Source organism: Cebus imitator, unplaced genomic scaffold (assembly GCF_001604975.1).
Source record: "Cebus imitator isolate Cc_AM_T3 unplaced genomic scaffold, Cebus_imitator-1.0 Scaffold159, whole genome shotgun sequence".
NCBI lineage: Eukaryota > Metazoa > Chordata > Mammalia > Primates > Cebidae > Cebus > Cebus imitator.
In genome coordinates this window covers 2613852-2631658 of record NW_016107474.1, presented here as the reverse complement: position 1 = coordinate 2631658, position 17807 = coordinate 2613852, and the positions used below count along the sequence as shown (strand labels likewise).

Here is a 17807-nt window from a genome sequence, read left to right as displayed (position 1 = left end):
AAAAAAAAACAAAAAAAAAAAACAAAACTCGACTGTCAGCTGGGGCCTATACGCAACATGTGGGATAAATCAAAGCAGTGTTAAGATCCCTAGATTGCTGGAGGAAAGTTGATTTCAAGACTCCAGGCCAGCACAGTGGCTCACACCTGTAATCTCAGCTACTCTGGAGGCTGAGGCAGGAGAAGTGAGACGGAGTCTTGCTTTGTCACCCAGGCTGGAGTGCAGTGGCGCGATTTCAGCTTACTGCAACCTCTGCCTCCTGGGTTCAAGCGATTCTCTGCCTCAGCCTCCCAAGTAGCTGGAATTACCAGCATAAGCCACCATGCCTGGCTAGTTTTTGAAGTTTTAGTAGAGACGGGGTTTCACTATCTTGGCCAGGCTGGTGTCGAACTCCTGACTTCATGCTCTGCTTGCTTCGGCCTCCCAAAGTGCTGGGATTACAGGCGTGAGGCACCGTTCCCGGCCAGCAAAATGTTTTATTTAAGTTTTCAAACCCATTTTTAACTTCTTTAAGGGAGGCAGTGTGTTAGGAAACACTTTGATCTTGACCAAAACAGCTTCCACATACTGGGGCCATGGGACTGACAGGGCCTTGTCTGGAGGAAGTAAAGTTCGGGGGAGGTTTGGGGAGTGGATCCTCACGTTCGTCCTGCAGCCCCTCCCATCTTCACTTCCTGGTCACCTCCGGGAACCCCTTGCCTGTGCTGCCTGAGACTCAGGATCTGGCCCACTGTTAGCCCTGAATCCGGTGGGTAGCAGTCTCTGGCTCTGCAGGGCATTCACCTGCTGAACTTTGTAAAATGTGGATGTCAGCCCTCAGAGTGCAGAGGTTCAGATCTGTGACTCCGAAGCCCAGCCAGGCACCTGTGTTTTAAGGAGATCCAGCAGGAGCATCTGTGTTGGCAGAGCCCATTAGCTCCCACCTTTCCATTTGTCCTGCCCCCACCCCTTGTCTTTGTATAGTCACTGGAGCCCCACCTGCTGTTCCCAATGTTTGTTGGTCTCATTCTCCAGATCTGTGATTTCTATGTGAAGTACAGGCTCTGGGCTAAGAGGCAGACACAAGGCCTTGTTCCTCTTCTTGAGGCACTGGACCCCCCAGGCAGGTCTGCCTATCTTATTCCACCTGCCACAGCTTCCAGAATTATCTCCTACAAACTTGGTTTTGATTACATATCTCCACTGCCCAAAGAACAAAGCCCCTGCAGTTGCAGCCAGCTCAGGCCTCACCTTCCCTACATCAGGTCCTCAGTTGACACAGCACCAGTAGGATGACTCTTGGCCTCCAGCTCTGCCCCTTACCGTCAGCTCGCGGCCTTCCTGACGCCTCTTCCCACCGCTTCACCATTGCTCATCCTGTCCAGCTCTGCTAGCATTTGGAGCACAGATAGATGCACGTTCAACTTTCTGGTGCTGCCCCTGCTGGGCTGCCTCATTGCCAGACATGAATGGGGTCAGGTGGTCTGGGCTGCCGCCTCCAGGTTTGTGTGTGGATGCCTTCGAGGAGGTTGGCCAAGAGACAAAAGTATCACGTCACTTTAGCAACACGAGATTACAGTCTTTTTTTGAGATTGTTTTGTTCCTTGTTCCCCAACTGCCCGATAAGAAAATTCTGGGCAGTGGTTATCAGTCACCTCCCCATCAACAGGGGCTACAGGGAAGTGGTGTGTACAGAGGCTCCCTGACCCCCCTCCCCCCCGAGACACACAGGGCCCCTCTCTGGGGACAAGCCTTGCCTCTGAAAAATGCAGGTGGTTAAGCCATTTATCAAAAGGGTAATAAGGTAGTTTTTGTTTATTGTTCGATGATAAAATATATGAATTTCTACTTTTAAAAAAAACTTTCCTTTTCCCCAACTAAAATACATTCTTCTTAAACGGTAGGGGGCGGTACCCAAAGGAAACGCTACAAAAGAATACATGGAGAGCCTGCAGCTGAAGCCCGGGGAGGTGATCTACAAGTGCCCCAAGTGCTGCTGTATTAAACCTGAGCGTGCCCACCACTGCAGGTACGGCCCCAGCACCTGTCGGCATTCACAGGCTGGCCCTTCAGCGTCTCTTTCTTGTTTTGAGATTGTTTTGTTCCTTGTTCCCCAACTGCCCGATAAGAAAATTCTGGGCAGTGGTTATCAGTCACCTCTCCATCAACAGGGGCTACAGGGAAGTGGTGTGTACAGAGGCTCCCTGACCCCCCTCCCCCCCGAGACACACAGGGCCCCTTTGTTACTCACAGGGAGCTGAGTAACGGGCCAGTGCCCTAGAGTCTTTTTGGGAGCTGAGAACCAGTATGGGCTTGGGATCCCCTCCTTCCCTAGGGATTCGCTGTGGCATGACAGCCAGAGGAGGCGCTGAGGTTCCCGCCTCTGTTCCTGGCACACATGCCAGGGGCTAGCACATGTGTGCTCACAGCCCTGGGCACATCCTGTGTGGGGCCAGGAGAAGGGCTCAGAACCTTCCCCTCACTCCTGCTCTGGGGTTCTCCAGCCAGCAGAAGGGCTGTGTGCATTCGGTTTTCTTCTCACCTAGGGTGGTGGTGCACTGCAGAGGCTAGGCGCTTTTGGACGTGCTCTTTATTTTTTTAAATTTTATTTGGTGTGCTCTCAAACACCAGTTACTGTATTTTTAAAAACCCATAGTTCAGTTATCTGCCTGGCTCATGTAACCTTCCTGGCCCTCACGCCTCACCCCTGCTGGTCTTGGTTGCATGTTATCTGCTTCCCCCAGATGTGCCAGTTCCTGACTCCTTTGCCTGCTCCTGGAGGCCCGACCGTCGATTTCACTTGCTGAAGTGTGAAAGTCTGGGGGTATTTCTCCATTCCTTGAAATAGTGCCACACATCCCTGTACTGGGAAACTGCTGGGGTGTGGTTACACCTAGACAGTACCTTCTCCCAAGGGTCGTGCCCTGCTCGGATAAGCTGGGTGCCATTGAGGACCTCCAGTGGAAGGAAACAGACAGAGGGGATGCTGACTGCTTTATGGCTGGAGTGAAAGCTTTAACAGATTCATATCTACATAGTTTGGCCACAAAGTGAAGAAAGACGAAATGGTATCAGGGAGTAGATGGCTGATTGTCTTGAGCTGGGGTGACGCTGGATGGGCTGAGGTTTGTTTCTGGGGCGGTAGGAATGTTTTTTTTTGTTTGTTTTTTTCTGAGACAGAGTCTTGCTCTGTTGCGCAGGTTCAAGTGATACTTCTCTCTCAGCCTCCTGCATAGCTGGGATTACAGGCACGCACCACCACGCCCAGCTAATTTTTTGTATTTTAGTAGAGACAGGGTTTCACCATATTGGCCAGGCTGGTGTTGAACTCCTGACCTTGTGATCTGCCTGCCTCAGCCTCCTAAAGTGCAGGGGTTACAGGTGTGAGCCACCGTGCCCAGCCGAATGTTCTAAAATTAGATGTTGATGGTCTCACAACTCCAGATAGAATAAAAATCATTGAGTTGTACAATGCAAATGAGTAAACTTTTATGATATATAATTTTTTTTTTTTTTTTTTTTTGAGACGGAGTTTCGCTTTTTTTTGACACGGAGTTTTGCTGTGACGCGATCTTGGCTCATTGCAAACTCTGCCTCTTGGGCTCAAGTGCCTCTTGTGCCTCAGCCTCCCTAGTAGCTGGGATTACTGGCGCCCGCCACCACGCCCAGCTGATTTTTGTATTTTAGTAGAGATGGGGTTTTGCCACTTTGGCCAGGCTGGTTTTGAACTCCTTACTTTAGGTAATCCACCTCCCTTATCTCTCAAAGTGCTGGGATTACAGGTATGAGCCACCTCGCCCAGCCTATGGTATATAAATTATATACTTCAGTATATCTGATTAACAAGATAAAATGGGAATGTTTTGGAAGTCAGGTGCTGTGGAGGTCAGGCAGGGAACCCAGGTCAATGAGTAGAAGCCGACCCTATGATAGCAAGTCTGCCTGGAGCAAACCTGATGCCATAGATGCCTGCTTGATGTCATTAATTGGTACATGCTATTACTAAAAAGTAACTGATATCCAATCAGTTATTTAAAATTGGACATACAGCGTATTTTCGGCGAAAGTAAATTACAGCTGGAAAAACGAGATGACTTAAAGCATGGGTATATGGTTGCATGATTCAAGGTGAATATACCTATTCATCAGTGAATATGGGTTAAAGTGGTAGGAATTATTTGAAGAAACGAAGAATGTTTCTTTCCCTAAAGGTAAAAATTCAATTTTTGTTTCTTATTGAAATAGAGTTGTAACTTGTAAGCTTGCAAAATTGGGAACATTATTGCTAGGTGTCCATGATCCAGTTTTATGGGGGGGAGAGTGAAAACTCGTGAAGTGTGGCTCAGCGTGGTCTTCCGCCTCATCCCGTTGGCCCATTGACTGTTTTCCTTAGGAAACAGGAGACATTTAATTAAAATGATAAACCCTAAAGGAATATAGTGAGTGCGTATGATTGTTTCATATGGTGTATTAGGATATGTGTTCTGATTTCCTCCACCTTTGATTTTATTTGGTTGTGTCACTCTGGTTTCCTCAGAGCATGGAATACTGAAAATCAATCTTTTCTTTTCAGTATTTGCAAAAGATGTATTCGGAAAATGGATCATCACTGCCCGTGGGTGAACAATTGTGTAGGAGAAAAGAATCAAAGATTTTTTGTGCTCTTCACTGTAAGTAAAAATACTTTTGTAGTGACTTAAATTGAACTTGACATTCTGTAACTGCATCTTGCCTGGAGCAGGGAAATGTGTACCAACGTCAGACCAGCTTCTCTCCATCCTTTTCTCCAGGATTCACATTATAATACTGTAGGCAGTAGTCCCAATACATAAATATGTTGCTTGTATTATTTTAGGTCTTCACTGTAGTTTCATTCTCTCCCAGATGTCCTCAATCACTATTGTTTATTAATAATAAGAATAGGAATCTTCCTAAACTATGTTAGAGCTTATTTCCCTATTTGTTTATTTTGAGATGGAGTTTTGCTCTTGTTGCCCAGGCTGGAGTGCAACGGCGTGATATCAGCTTACCGCAGCCTCAGCCTCCTGAGTAGCTGGAATCACAGGCAGGCACCACCACGCCCATCTGGTTTTATATTTTTAGTAGAGATAGGGTTTCTCCATGTTTGTCAGGCTGGTCTGGAACTCCCTACCTCAGGTGATCCACCTGCCTTGGCCTCCCCATGTGCTGGGATTACAGGCATGAGCCACTATGCCTGGCCATTTTTTTTTTTTTTTTTTTTTTTTTTCCCCAATAGACGGGGTTTTGCCATGTTGCCCAGACTGGTCTCAAACTCCTGAGCTCAAGCGATTTCCCTACCTTGGCCTCCCAAAGTGCTGGGATTACAGGTGTGAGCCACCATGCCCAGCTGTATTTTTTAATAAAATTATTCTACTTGGTGTTATATGATCTTGGATAGGAAAATGTCAACTACTGCAATTTAATCCTTCCCTTATTTTTCCCTGACAAATAAGATGGAAGTATAAATGTGATGCTTGATCAACCTTTGCTCCTAGAAAGATGTGATTGTTTCTGTTACTGACTGGCCAGGCGCGGTGTCTTGTGCCTGCGCTTTGGGAGGCCAAGGCGGGCAGATCACTCGAGGTCAGTAGTTCCAGACTAGCCTGGCCAACATGGTGAAACCCCGTTTCTACTAAAAATGCAAAACAATTAGCCAGGTGTGGTGGTGCGTGCCTGTAATCCCAGCTACTTGGGAGGCTGAGGCAATAGAATTGCTTGAACCCAGGAGGTGGAGGTTGCAGTGAGCTGAGACCACACCACTGCATTCCAGCCTGGGCGACAGAGGGAGACTCTGTTTCTAAAAAAATAATGTAAAAAAGTATCTAAGCAGTCTCACCCTTGTTGTAGATGTATATAGCTCTGTCTTCAGTCCACGCTCTGATCCTCTGTGGGTTGCAGTTCATCTCCTGCGTCCGAGGGCAGTGGACTGGTAAGTTCCCTTGTCCTGCGTCATTCCTGGCCTTGCATGCTGTTACTGGGTGAAAGGGGAACGCTTTAAAGGAAGAACCAGGTTTCTAATTTTCAAGGGAATCATTGTGGTTATTTTAGGAATTGAATTTTAAAGAATTTAGTTAAGTTTTAACACCACCATTTTGCTAGTGTATTGAGACTGGAGGGAAATTGCTGTTGTTTTCCCCAAAGCTTGTGTCTGTCTGTCTTCTGGTCAGCTAGCTCGCCATTGTTCAAAGCAGGCTTTGCATTGTCCCTGTGAGTACCGACCCTAAGCAGGTGTCGTGAAAACAAGCGCTCATTGTCTTACCTGAGATACGCAGAGAGGTCTGGACAGGCTCATCCCATCCCAGGGAACGTGGGGAGTGGACTCCTGTGGGCACTGCTCACAAGTACGGGTGCACACAACCCTTCTGGTCTGGCCTCAGTTGCTATTTAATACACAAATACAATGTCAGTGGAAACCTCAGAAAACACAGAACCTTTGAAGCCACTGGCCGGGAAGTGGTGGTGTGAATTTTTGCTTGGAAGGGTGACCCTCCTCTGCTCCTTGGAGAACAGTGAATGCGCCCATTTAGAAACAGCTCCTCCCCGCTGGAAGCTGGCCGGGGACTGGCCCTAGTGGGTTCTTCTCTGAACCAAACATTGTGCCACTCTGGGTGTTCAGGGCCAGTTATAACCAGCTTCCTCTTGTTCACAGAATGCAGTGATTTTTCACCTCCAATAACTGTAATCCTGTTGATCTTCCTGTGCCTTGAGGGTCTTCTGTTTTTCACTTTCACTGCAGTTATGTTTGGCACCCAGATCCACTCCATATGCAATGATGAGACGGTAAGTTTTGTTCTCAGCTGCGTGTACGTAATACGTGGTCGAAGGTTGAGTAAATGGAAGTCCTGATGTTAACAGCAGGTGCCTGTGGACCTACTCGGGAGAGTAATGGGGCGGTCTTGATAGCTTCAGCCTTTCCTGTGTTTGCTGTTGCTTTCATTCTGCGTGGTGCATAGTTCTAGTCTTAATTTGATTTGCGAGTCAGCAGAGGCAGGCAGACTCCCAGCTCCCAGCGCAGTCAGTGAATTTCAGGGAATTGACTGCTTTCGGGGCCTGGCTCTGCAGGCCTAGAGCGGTGCTCAGTAAATGTTTGTACACAGTAACTGACAGGTGCAAAATGTTGGTGCTTGGCTGGGACGGCCATGTGGCAGTCTGGGCTGGCCAGATGGCTGCAGCCAGGGCTGTGCTCACAGAGGCCATGGATGGGCGTCTGGATTGGGGTGGAGCTGGGAGGGAGAGTTCCACACTGTGCTTGAACACCGTGCGATTCTCAGGCTCCATGGGGTCTGCTGAGCTTCCTGGAGCCGCTGCCACTTGCTCTTCTTTCTGCTTCCAGGAAATTGAGCGATTGAAAAGTGAGAAGCCCACGTGGGAGCGGAGGCTGCGATGGGAAGGGATGAAGTCCGTCTTTGGGGGTCCCCCCTCACTCCTCTGGATGAATCCCTTTGTTGGCTTTCGCTTTAGGCGACTGCCCACGAGACCCAGAAAAGGCAGCCCGGAGTTCTCAGTGTGAGGCCTGGTCCGACAGGCTGGAACTTGCTCACAGACTTCTGCTTATTTATTTGGGGTCTGAAGGAGATCAACAGCTCATCTGTGACCAACAGGGCAACTGGAACCTACACAGACCAACTGCTTGCAGCAAGCAGAGTTTTATATACTTCTAGTCACAGACGGCAGATTCTCCACACCGGAGAAGGCGCTCAGTCCCCACCTGTACAACGTCGGAAAGGTGCGTGGCCACGCAAAGAAGCCAAATGTCACGGCCTTCCTGCAGAGCTAGGATTTTTGTGAAGAATACTTTGCATTTTCTAAGAAGTCAGTGGGGTTATTACATGGGTTATTCAAATCCTGTGTACTGAGCTGCTGTTTCCAGTCATGAAGACAGCCAATCCAGTGAACCGGCGTTCTCCGAGCAGTCATTTCCGGGGGCTCCTGCTGACCCCCTCTCAGCAGTGCACTCCCCGGACCACAGCAGGGCGTTTCCATAGAAAGACGTTTTGGTCTCCATTAGCTTCTGATGCTTTGCACCGATGTTACAAAAGATCTGTGCACTGAACAGTGAAGGTGACTTCCAGCACACTTCCCGCTGCCCCGAAAGAGACGTCCTTTGACCCTCTCAGCAAGTTTGTGTGTGCGTGCGTCTGCGTGTGTGTGTGCGTGTGTGCATGTGTGTATCAAAATTGCCAGTGTTGTTGAGGCAGTGTAACATTTACCGGCTGTGTACAGCAAACAAGCTATTTTTTAGAAACCGACGTTTCAGGGAAGAGGGGGGAGCGGCCGCGGGGTCCTCTCCGTGGTTACTATGAATGTATTGCTACTGGAGGACATCTCGATCCAAAGAACAGTTGTTGCTGTGCGGTCCTTCATTGCCCTCCTGCTTTAATTTTTTAAAAAAAATCTTGAGTGCTTGAGGGCCTTGGAACTGATTTTTTTGTTCCAGCCAAATATAGCCGTGTCTAAATGGCTCCTGGGGAAGGGCAGAGCCGCAGCTCCCATTGGGCAGCTCCATGCTGTTGGTGTGTGGGGCAGGGGACGCATTCCAAGTGGAGAGGCAGGCCCCAGACCTTGGGCACCTCTGGGAAGGTGAGGGGACCATGAGGCAGCCAGCCCCTGTCAGGGGCGACTGTGCCACCACGCAGGCCGCGCTCAGGTGGGAATGGTCAGGATGGCGCCCTCCTGTTGCATTTTTTTGTTAGCTTTGATGTTTTCTCTACTCACCGCACAGGTGATAAAATAGGATCCTTCGTGTGGAGCTTAAATTTATGCCAGAAAGCCAACAGCTCCCCTCCGTGGGGACTTGCCTTAACCTTGCCTGGTTTGTACATTTTTTGACAGATGCATCCAGAAGCAATCTGACACAGTCCGAGGGTCTTCCTTTAAGCTTGCCCTCCATGCTGAGAGAAGTTGGCGTCTCCCTCCTGGGAACTGTTTGCCTTTCTGTTCATCTGTGAACTGTGTTTTGTTTTTAATTACTCTGTACCCCATCTGAATCAGGGCTTCTACCGCTGCTGATGCAAAGCCACAAAGGGACCTACCTGAGCCACCGTCCTAGCCAAGCGAGCAAGCCTGCGGGGGGTTTGGAAGTGGATGCGGTCACCGCGGAAGCGTGTGCGCCGGTAGGGGGAGAAGTGCGTCACAGTCAGAGGGACAAAGCATAGACCGTGCGTGATCCTGGAGACGCGAGTTTCCAGAGACTGTTTTGCATATTCATTTGCACATTGTTGTCTGGGTGGACATGTGTATGGGCTTCAGTGTGAGGCTTTTAATATGTATATCCTGTTATCAATAAAAAAATTATCCAAGTGGTTGAATCCTGTGAGACTTGGCAAGTGTGTGCAAATCAAGTATACTTGACTTTTCAACCTCTTCTTTCAATGTAACTTTTATATGAAATAAAGTAATCCATTGACAGTTCTCAAATGGTTTCCAAAGCGCCTGTTCTTCATGGATGGCAGTGTTTTCAGGGGGTAGCCTTTCCGTGGTTCATGGACCCAGCCCCAGGCTGTTAAGGTTGCTCCCAAGCAGTTTGCAAAACCTCTAAATGCTTTCATGCCCAAAACGAGTGACCCAGGCGTTCATGCACGACTTACCAGTGTTGCCCGCGGAGGACTGCTGCTCTGTGAGGGCCGCTGCTTGTTGAACATTTAATTTGACTCCCGTCATTTTTTGTTTGTTTGTTGTTTTGAGATGATGGAGTCTCGCTCTGTTACCCAGGCTGGCGTGCAGTGGCGTGATCTTGGGTCACCGCAACCTCACATTTCCTGGGTTCAAGCAATTCTCCTGCGTCCGCCTCCTGAGTAGCTGAGATTACAGGCACATGCCACCAGACCAGGCTGATTTTGGTATTTTTAGTAGAGATGGGGTTTCACCATGTTGGTCAGGCTGGTCTCGAACTCCTGACCACAGGTGATCCGCCCGCCTTGGCCTCCCAGAGTGCTGGGATTACAGGCGTGAGCCGTGCTCAGCCAACTCCCATCGTTTTAGTTCTTTTCATTGCACATTAAAATAAAAACAGTGTTTCAAAAATCTCTCTCCACAGTCCAGAATCTCAGGTACCTACAATTTGGTTTTAATTCATTGACCAGATTTGTCTAATATTTGCACTGTGAGGGAACCAAAATGCCCACTTACCTTCCAGAGGCCAGATGGTTGGTGTGTGCCACGGCCCTGCCTCGCGCATGCTGTGCCTTGGGGTGCCCGGTGACATTCCAGACATGCAGAAAAGGGAAGGAGACGAACCCAGAGGCGTGGACAGCAGCTCCAGCTTGTGTCTGTGGCTGTGCCAAATTTTGCTGCAATATTATTTGTATTCCTTAGATTAAGCAGGCTCATTATATAGAATTATGACGCTTATATTAAAACATAAATGTCCCCCAAATAGGAAAGTGGCTAAATCCCATTTTCTATACACATGAACTCAGCTTGGGTAAGAAAAGCAGGGAAAGTAGCTTGAGGGGTAGGTAGCCGGGGAGCTGCACAGAAAAAGCAGGATGCCCAGAGAAGAAGCGCAAGTGCCAGACGGGCGCGGTGGCTCACGCCTGTAATCCCAGCGCTTTGGGAGGCTGAGGTGGGTGGATCACAAGGTCAGGTGTTCAAGACCATCCTGGCCAACATGGTGAAACGCTGTCTCTACTAAAACAAAAAATTAGCTGGGCGCAGTGGCGCACGCCTGTAGTCCCAGATACTTGGGAGGCTGAGGGAGGGGAATCGTTTGAACCAGGGAGGTGGAGGTTGCAGTGAGCAGAGATCCTGCCACTGCATTCTAGCCTGGCAACATAGCAAGACTCCGTCTCACACACACACACAAATTGCAAGTGCCCTACAACGTCTCCTGAGTACCCTCCTCAAAACTGTGTTGTTCCTCATCCAGCTGCTAATTTTAGCCAAGACAACCTGAAGACACCAAGGGAAAGTAAGTTGTGACAGGCCTGTGGCTGGCTCTGGGAGCTGAAAGCTGAGCCAGTCTCTGAGTTATAAGAACGCGTGGCGCAGTGACCAGGACCGATGGGCCCCTGCAAGCAGCTTCCCAAAACAGCCAGCAAGTTTCCCAAGAAGGTTCTAGGCACAGCACATCTGCAGTCCAGAGAACTCCGGGTTTCCTGCCTGCTCTCCCCTCCCCATTCACCAAATGTACGTACGTCCTGCATTTCGTATACAATATAGTTTAGTTGTGATGACTGAATACTCTGCATCTAATCTAGATAGGGGCCTCTGATTTTTTTTTTTTTTTTGAGAGAGTCTCGCTCTGTTGGCAGGTGCCAGGCTGGAGTGCAGTGGCAGGATCTCAGCTCACTGCAACCTCAGCCTCCCAAGTAGCTGGGAGTACAGACACACACCACCATGCCCAGCTAATTTTTTTTTTTTTTAGTAGAGACGGGGTTTCACCATGTTGGCCAGGATGGTCTGGATCTCTTGACCTCATGATCCGCCCGCCTCAGCCTCCCAAAGTGCTGGGATTACAGGCATGAGTCACCGCGCTCAGCCTGGGGCCTCTGATTTGTCTAACCTTTTGCTTTTACAGAGGTGAAGCTGCCTCTTGTGCGTCCGTTCCCGCTGTCACCGAGTGCCTGCAGCCAAGCCAGCCTCTGCCACAGGCATCAACCTGCCACCACCCCATTCCCTGCTGAGATGACCTGGCTTCTCCAGGGTTGCTGGGTTCAGGGTGTGGCCTTTCTGTGCTTCCGGATCCTACCAGTGGTACAACATACTCCCTGGGAGCCTTACTCTTCAAGTCTCCAGTATTTTGGCCTTATTCTACCTCACCTTTGGTTGATGGCATAGGTAAATACTTTACACTCAGCCTGTGAGTGTATTTCACCATCTTCCGGCTCCCGGAGCAGCCGTGGAGAGCCCATACTCTCCTGCTCCCTGTGCTATGTGACTGAATCTTTGGGTGTTTTTTTTTTTTTTCAGACAGGGTCTTGCTCTGTGACCCAGGCTGGATCTAAGCCCAGGCTGCATGGAGTGCAGTGGCGTGATCTCAGCTCATTGCAACCTCCCCCTCCTGAACCGAAACAATTCTCATTCCTCAGCCTCCTGAGTGGCTGGGACTGCAGGCGCTTGTCACCACACCCAGATAACATTTTTGTATTTTTGGAAGAGACAGGGTTTCGCCATGTTGCCCACGCTGGTCTCGAACTCCTGACCTCAAGGGACCCACCCGCCTCGGCCTCCCGAAGTGCTGGGATTGTAAGTGTGAACCATCACCCCTGGCCCACACCCTCTCTTTAGTCCTTGGGCCTCAGCTCTCCCCTGGCTGTGCTGGTGCTCGGTAGAGCCTTTCCACCTGACACTTTCTGCTCCTAGCAGACGTCCCGTGTTATGCCTTCGGGCATCCTGTTTTCGCCATTTCCTTTCTTTCCTAACTTTAAAATTACATGTTGAACCATCTACAGTGATCCTCTAATTTTCTTATTGTACACTGTGTTTTCTGGAAAATCTTTTTACCTTTGCTTTAAAAAAATTTAAGATTGAGGTCTTGCTGTGTCCCTCAGGCTGGAGTGCAGGGGCAGGATCTCTGCTCATTGCAGCCACTGGCCTATGAAATTCAAGAGATTCTCCTGCCTCAGCCTCCTGAGTAGCTGGGATTACAGGCATGTGTCACCAAGCCCAGCTAATTTTTGTATTTTTTAGTAGAGATAGGGTTTCATTCACTATGTTGGCCAGGCTTGTCTTGAACTTCCGGCCTCAAGTAATCTGCCGGCTCAGGCCTCCCAGAGTGCTGGGATTACAGGTGTGAGCCACTGTGCCCCACCCAGCCTTGTCTTCTAGCTCTTCTACTGGATGTTTTCAAAACTTCACGCTATGGTTGTTTTAATTTCAAGAAGCTGTTTCTTTTCCTTCGCGGTTCTGGGGAAACAGCATCCTGGGTTTGTCTGCAGATACCCCACCATTCCCTGACTCTAAGGATGCTGGGGTTTTGTTGTGCGTGTCCCCTGCTTCCTGGGTGTTCTCTCCTCTGCCTATTCTCTGGCTCTCCTCCCAGAAGCTGTCCTCTGTGTACACTAGTCACTGTCTGGCAGGGCCGTTTGGGGGAGCCAGCTTTTCCAGGAGGAGCCCCCCATCTCCTGACTAGAGGATTGGCTGCTGGCTTTTCTTTTTTTTTTTTGGAGACGAAGTCTCACTCTGTAGTCCAGGCTGGAGGGCAGTGGCATGATTTCAGCTCCCCGCAGCCTCCATCTCCTGGATTCAAGTGATTGTCCTGCCTCAGCCTCCAGAGTAGCTGGGATTACAGGTGTGCACCACAGCACCTGGCTAATTTTTTGTATTTTTAGTAGAGATGGGGGTTTCACCATGTTGGCCAGGCTGGTCTTGCCTGACCTCAGTTAATCTGCCTGCCTCAGCCTCTCAAAGTGCTAGGATTATAGGTGTGAGCCACCACCCCTGGCAGCTGCTGGCTTTTCTGGGGCTCAGTAGACAAGGGCCCAGAAGCCTCGCTGGGCATTAACACACTGGCCCCTCTCTCCTTTTCTTCTCGAGCAGTGCTTGCTGTCCTTGACCCCGTGATCTTCCAGGAATAAGCTGCCGCTCTCTCTTGGGGCCCAGGGGTGGTGCCTAGGAGTCTGACCTCCTCCTCTGGAAAACTTTCCCATCCTTCGTATCCGGGAAGCACTTGTCAAGCTCTGGTCTTCCTTGGCACTCCCTCACGTCCCTGGGAGACAGTGTGACTGAGGTGGTCATTTCACAGGTGGGGAAATGGAAGCCAAGAAGCTTCCTGACATGCTGGCTGGGTGAGTAACAGCTGCCGTCTCCTGGTATACCAGCCGACCCTCAGGAGAATATTTCCCCAAATACTCATGACAGCCCTTGTTCATGGAAAACCTGCCTGTCCTGGGCTATGATTTCACATGCACCGTTTCCCTTAATTCTTGCAATCATCACCATCTCATAGTTGGAGAAACTGAGGCTGAGAGAGGTTGCTCAGGGACCCATAGGTGGCAAACAATGATCATATTATGTTTACAGTATCAACACTAGCTGCTTAATAATCACACCATTACTAATAATGTGAACTGTAACAGGGACTTCCAACTCACCTGGTCATCCAGAAGCACACAGCTCCACGGGGGCCAAGAGCTGCCACTTTGTGGATTTGCACACGTCACTGTGGGTGGCCACATGGGAGGTGGGTGCCAGGAGAGGGGCAAACCCTGCAGTGAGAGAAGGGGGAGGCACCTGAGCATGCGCCTGCATGATGGCCACCAGGGGGCGCCACAAGACAGCAAATGCCCACCCACTGCTCAGGCCGCGTCAAGTTCACCCACGGCTGGCTCCTCTTCTCAGTAGGTCCACAGTATTGACAGAGCCCTCTGCCCTCAATAGACACTAATTAGCTGGGTGCGGTAGCTCACGCCTGTACTCCTAACACGGGAGGCCAAGGCAGGTGGATCACTTGAGGTCAGGAGTTTGAGACCAGCCTGGCCAACATGGCAAAACCTCGTCTCTACTAAAAACACAAACATTAGCTGGACATGGTGGCTCATGTTTTTAATTCTAGAAACTCAGGAGGCTGAGGCAGGAGAGTCGCTTGAACCCGGAAGGCAGAGGCTGCAGTAAGCCAATGCCCTCCAGCCTGGGTGAACAGAGTGAGACTCAGTCTCGAAAAAAAAAAAAAAAAAGACACTCATAGATAAAATTAAATACGCAATTTGTAGACTGTGATTTCTGCTGTGAGTCTGGAGAATGGGATGTTCGCCATCAGGGTGGATACCGAGGAGGAGGAGTGGTCAGAGAGGGGCCCTGGGGGGAGGTGAAGGGGCTGCAGCTGTGGTTACTGTCCATGCAAAGGCCCTGGGGCAGGGAAGCCCTGGGTTTGTGGCAGTACACTCCTGTGGGCAGCTAGTTTTAGTCTCTGTAATGTCAATGTGGAGTCAGAACTGGTTAAGACCCCAGAAAGCTGGGGCTCTCAGCTGCAGAATTCATCCAGCTTTGCCTGCCAGGCTCGGAGAAGGCGCTGAGGGTTAACACCACACGGAGGGTCAGCAGGGTCACCAGGAGAGACACTGCTCTAAGCTAGTTTCTTAAGAGATGGGGTAGCTGTTCCCCCAAAGCGTAGGAGCAAAGCAAAATGTGGCTTTCTAAGAAAAGCGACTTCAAAGACCTTTCCCTCTTGGGTGTATTGTGAGGGCTTCTCAGGTGGGAACGCTGAGGTCAGCGGAGGAGGGGTGGAGGGGTCTGTGCATGGCCTTTCTTTGGCCTCTGTTGGGTGAGGCCCCACCATCCGCAGCACCAGGGAACACTTGCTTGCTGGGTGGCCTGGAAGGCTGGCCATGGACCAGCTCCATGGAAAGATTGTAAAGCCCCCACCTGCAGCCACCAGCACTGGGAAGCTCCCTGTTCTGACCAATCAGTGTTCCGCCCCTGGAGAAGCAGGGAGGGTGGAACTGTGGCTGGGTCCCTGGGGTCACAGCAGCACCTGCAGGGGCTCTTGGTTTATATAGCCAGGCAGAGCAACCCCACACAGACACACATGTGTGATTCAAGTGGCCCTGCTCCAGCCAGGCCAGAGATGAGCATCCAGGACTCTCCCTGCACCCCCTCCCCTCCTCTGGGCTCTGGGTGTGACCAGTGGGAGCTGGGAGGGTTTCCCTCCCTCAACACGTCCCTTCGCACGGTGGCTCATGCCTGTAATCCCAGCAGTTTGGGAGACAGAGGTTAGCAGATCACCTGAGGCCAGGAGTTTGAGACCAGCCTGGCCAACATGGCGAAACCCCATCTCTACTAAAAATGCAAAAACTAGCTACTCCCAGCTACTTGGGAGGCTTAGGCAGGGGAATCGCCTGAACCCAGAAGGCGGAGATTGTAGTGAGCCATCATGCCACTGCACTCCAGCCCGGGCGACAGCAAAACTCTGGAAAAAAAACAAACCAAAACAAAAGAAAATACAACATCCCTTCCTTTCCCACCCTCAGCCTCTGACTTCTCTACTAGAGCGTCACATCTAACTGGAGGAAGGCTCATACCGAGCTGCTACCAGGCCCCTGCACCTTAGTGTGAATGAACTTGCTGGTTTTCTTTAGAACAGTGGCTTCCAGCCCATTCCCCTCCCTGGACCAGGAGCATTGGCATCACTAGGAACTTGTTAGAAATGGAAATTCTCAGCCCTGCCCCACACCTCTCCCATCAGAAACTCTGATGGCCGCCCAGTGATATGTATTTTAACAACATGCTCCAAGTTGAGAATCAAAGCTCTGGGACCCAGGACTGCAAACAGTAGGGGATTCCTGAGTGGAAGGGAACAGGCTTTTCAAGCTCAGTGCAACCAGAAACCACCAAATCATCATCAGCTGGCTATTCAGGATCCCAGCACCAGGCTCAGCAGCTGCGAGGCCCGGAGCAGGTCACCTCCTGCCTCGGCATCTGTTTGCTTGTCTGTCAAATGACAACTTCTGCCTCATGCAGCTGCTGGGAGGATGAACAATAACGAATCCTGAAGGGTGAGAGGATGCTTGACACATAGTACATGCTCAAGAAATGATAAGTAGTGGCCGGGCGCGGTGGCTCACACCTATAGTCCCAGCACTTTGGGAAGGCGAGGTGGGTGGATCACCAGGTCAAGAGATGGAGACCATCCTGGTCAACATGGTGAAACCCCGTCTCTACTAAAAATACAAAAATTAGCTGGGTGTGGTGGCACACGCCTGTAGTCCCAGCTACTCGGGAGGTTGAGGTAGGGGAATTGCTTGAACCCAGGAGTTGGAGGTTGTGGTGATCTGTGATTGCGCCATTGCACTCCAGCCTGGGTAACAAGAGCGAAACTCCGTCTCAAAAAAAAGAAATGATAGGGACTATCATGGGATGGGCTGAGTAGGGGCCTGGCAGCCAGGCAGGGCGGCAAGGCAGACTCATGGAGAGAGGGTGGGAAGCCTGATTCCCTGCCCATCTTGTTTACCCTTTACTTGGTTTTTTGGGATAACATGGTGCTCGCAGTTAGGATGGTCTAGCAGTTTTTTGTGCGTTTTTTTAAAAAAGAAAACAAACAAAACATCACCGACCAAACAAAACCAAGTCCAGACTAAACATTTACAATCTCCCCAGAAAGCAGGAGGCCTGTGGGCTTTTAAAAGGCTGCAGCTCTTGTCTTTTACAACCACTAACATCTTGGTGTTTGTCTGGAGCTTTTCTCTCTGCCTGGAAGGACTTTTCCATCTGTCCTCCCTTCTCCCAGTAAACCCCAAGGAGGTGAGAGGTGGCGGTCTCCCTCCCGGGTGCTTGGACTGAGCACGCAGATGCTCCACCCCGGGTCATCTTGGGTTTAGACGGGCAGCTGGTAGCCGAGACCTGCATTTGCCTCCAATGGTGTTGACAAAATACCTTTAGTCAGTTGCTAAGAGCTACAAGTCAGGAGATTTCACCTTGAAATTCAGATTTACTGCTTCCCTGGGGCCCAATTCTTCTGGCCAAACTGGCTGGAGCCGAGGGCTGTGCCTGTGCACACACACCCAGGACAGCATTTCACTTTAAGAAAAATAATGCACTGAGGTAAAATTCACATGACTTAAGAGCAAGTAATTTAAACCCAACAAGCCAATGGCACTTAATGTCATATATTTGCAATCTTGTACAAGCTCCATCCTATCTAGTTCCAAAACACGTGAATCATTCCCGTACTCCTCCTCCCGCCTCCCCCGGGCCCGCCGCCACTCATCCACTCTCTATGAATCTGCGTTTTATGGATATTTCATCTCAATGGAATCTTGCAAAATGTGTCCTTCTGTGTCTGGCTTCTTTCACTCCGCATTACGCTTTCAGGTTCCACCCATGTGGCAGCGCATATCTAGACTTCCTTTTTTTTTTTTTTGAGACGGAGT

The 17807-nt window shown here is 50.1% G+C and overlaps 1 protein-coding gene across 6 annotated transcripts in view; it reads left to right on the top strand.

Moving 5' to 3' along the window:
• The window catches only part of ZDHHC7 (zinc finger DHHC-type palmitoyltransferase 7), a 53360-nt gene extending 43943 nt beyond the window's left edge, over window positions 1-9417 (top strand). For 5 of the 6 annotated variants that reach the window (XM_017543641.2, XM_017543640.2, XM_017543642.2 and 2 more), the window contains exons 4-8: window positions 1884-2008; window positions 4553-4649; window positions 5848-5929; window positions 6650-6780; window positions 7334-9417. In XM_017543641.2, coding sequence (XP_017399130.1) covers window positions 1884-2008; window positions 4553-4649; window positions 5848-5929; window positions 6650-6780; window positions 7334-7510 — 612 coding nt within the window. In that variant the 3' untranslated portion in view covers window positions 7511-9417. The remainder of the gene's footprint in view (window positions 1-1883; window positions 2009-4552; window positions 4650-5847; window positions 5930-6649; window positions 6781-7333) is intronic. The other variant, XR_005202648.1, reaches the window with a different exon arrangement.
• Window positions 9418-17807: the final 8390 nt, after the last annotated feature.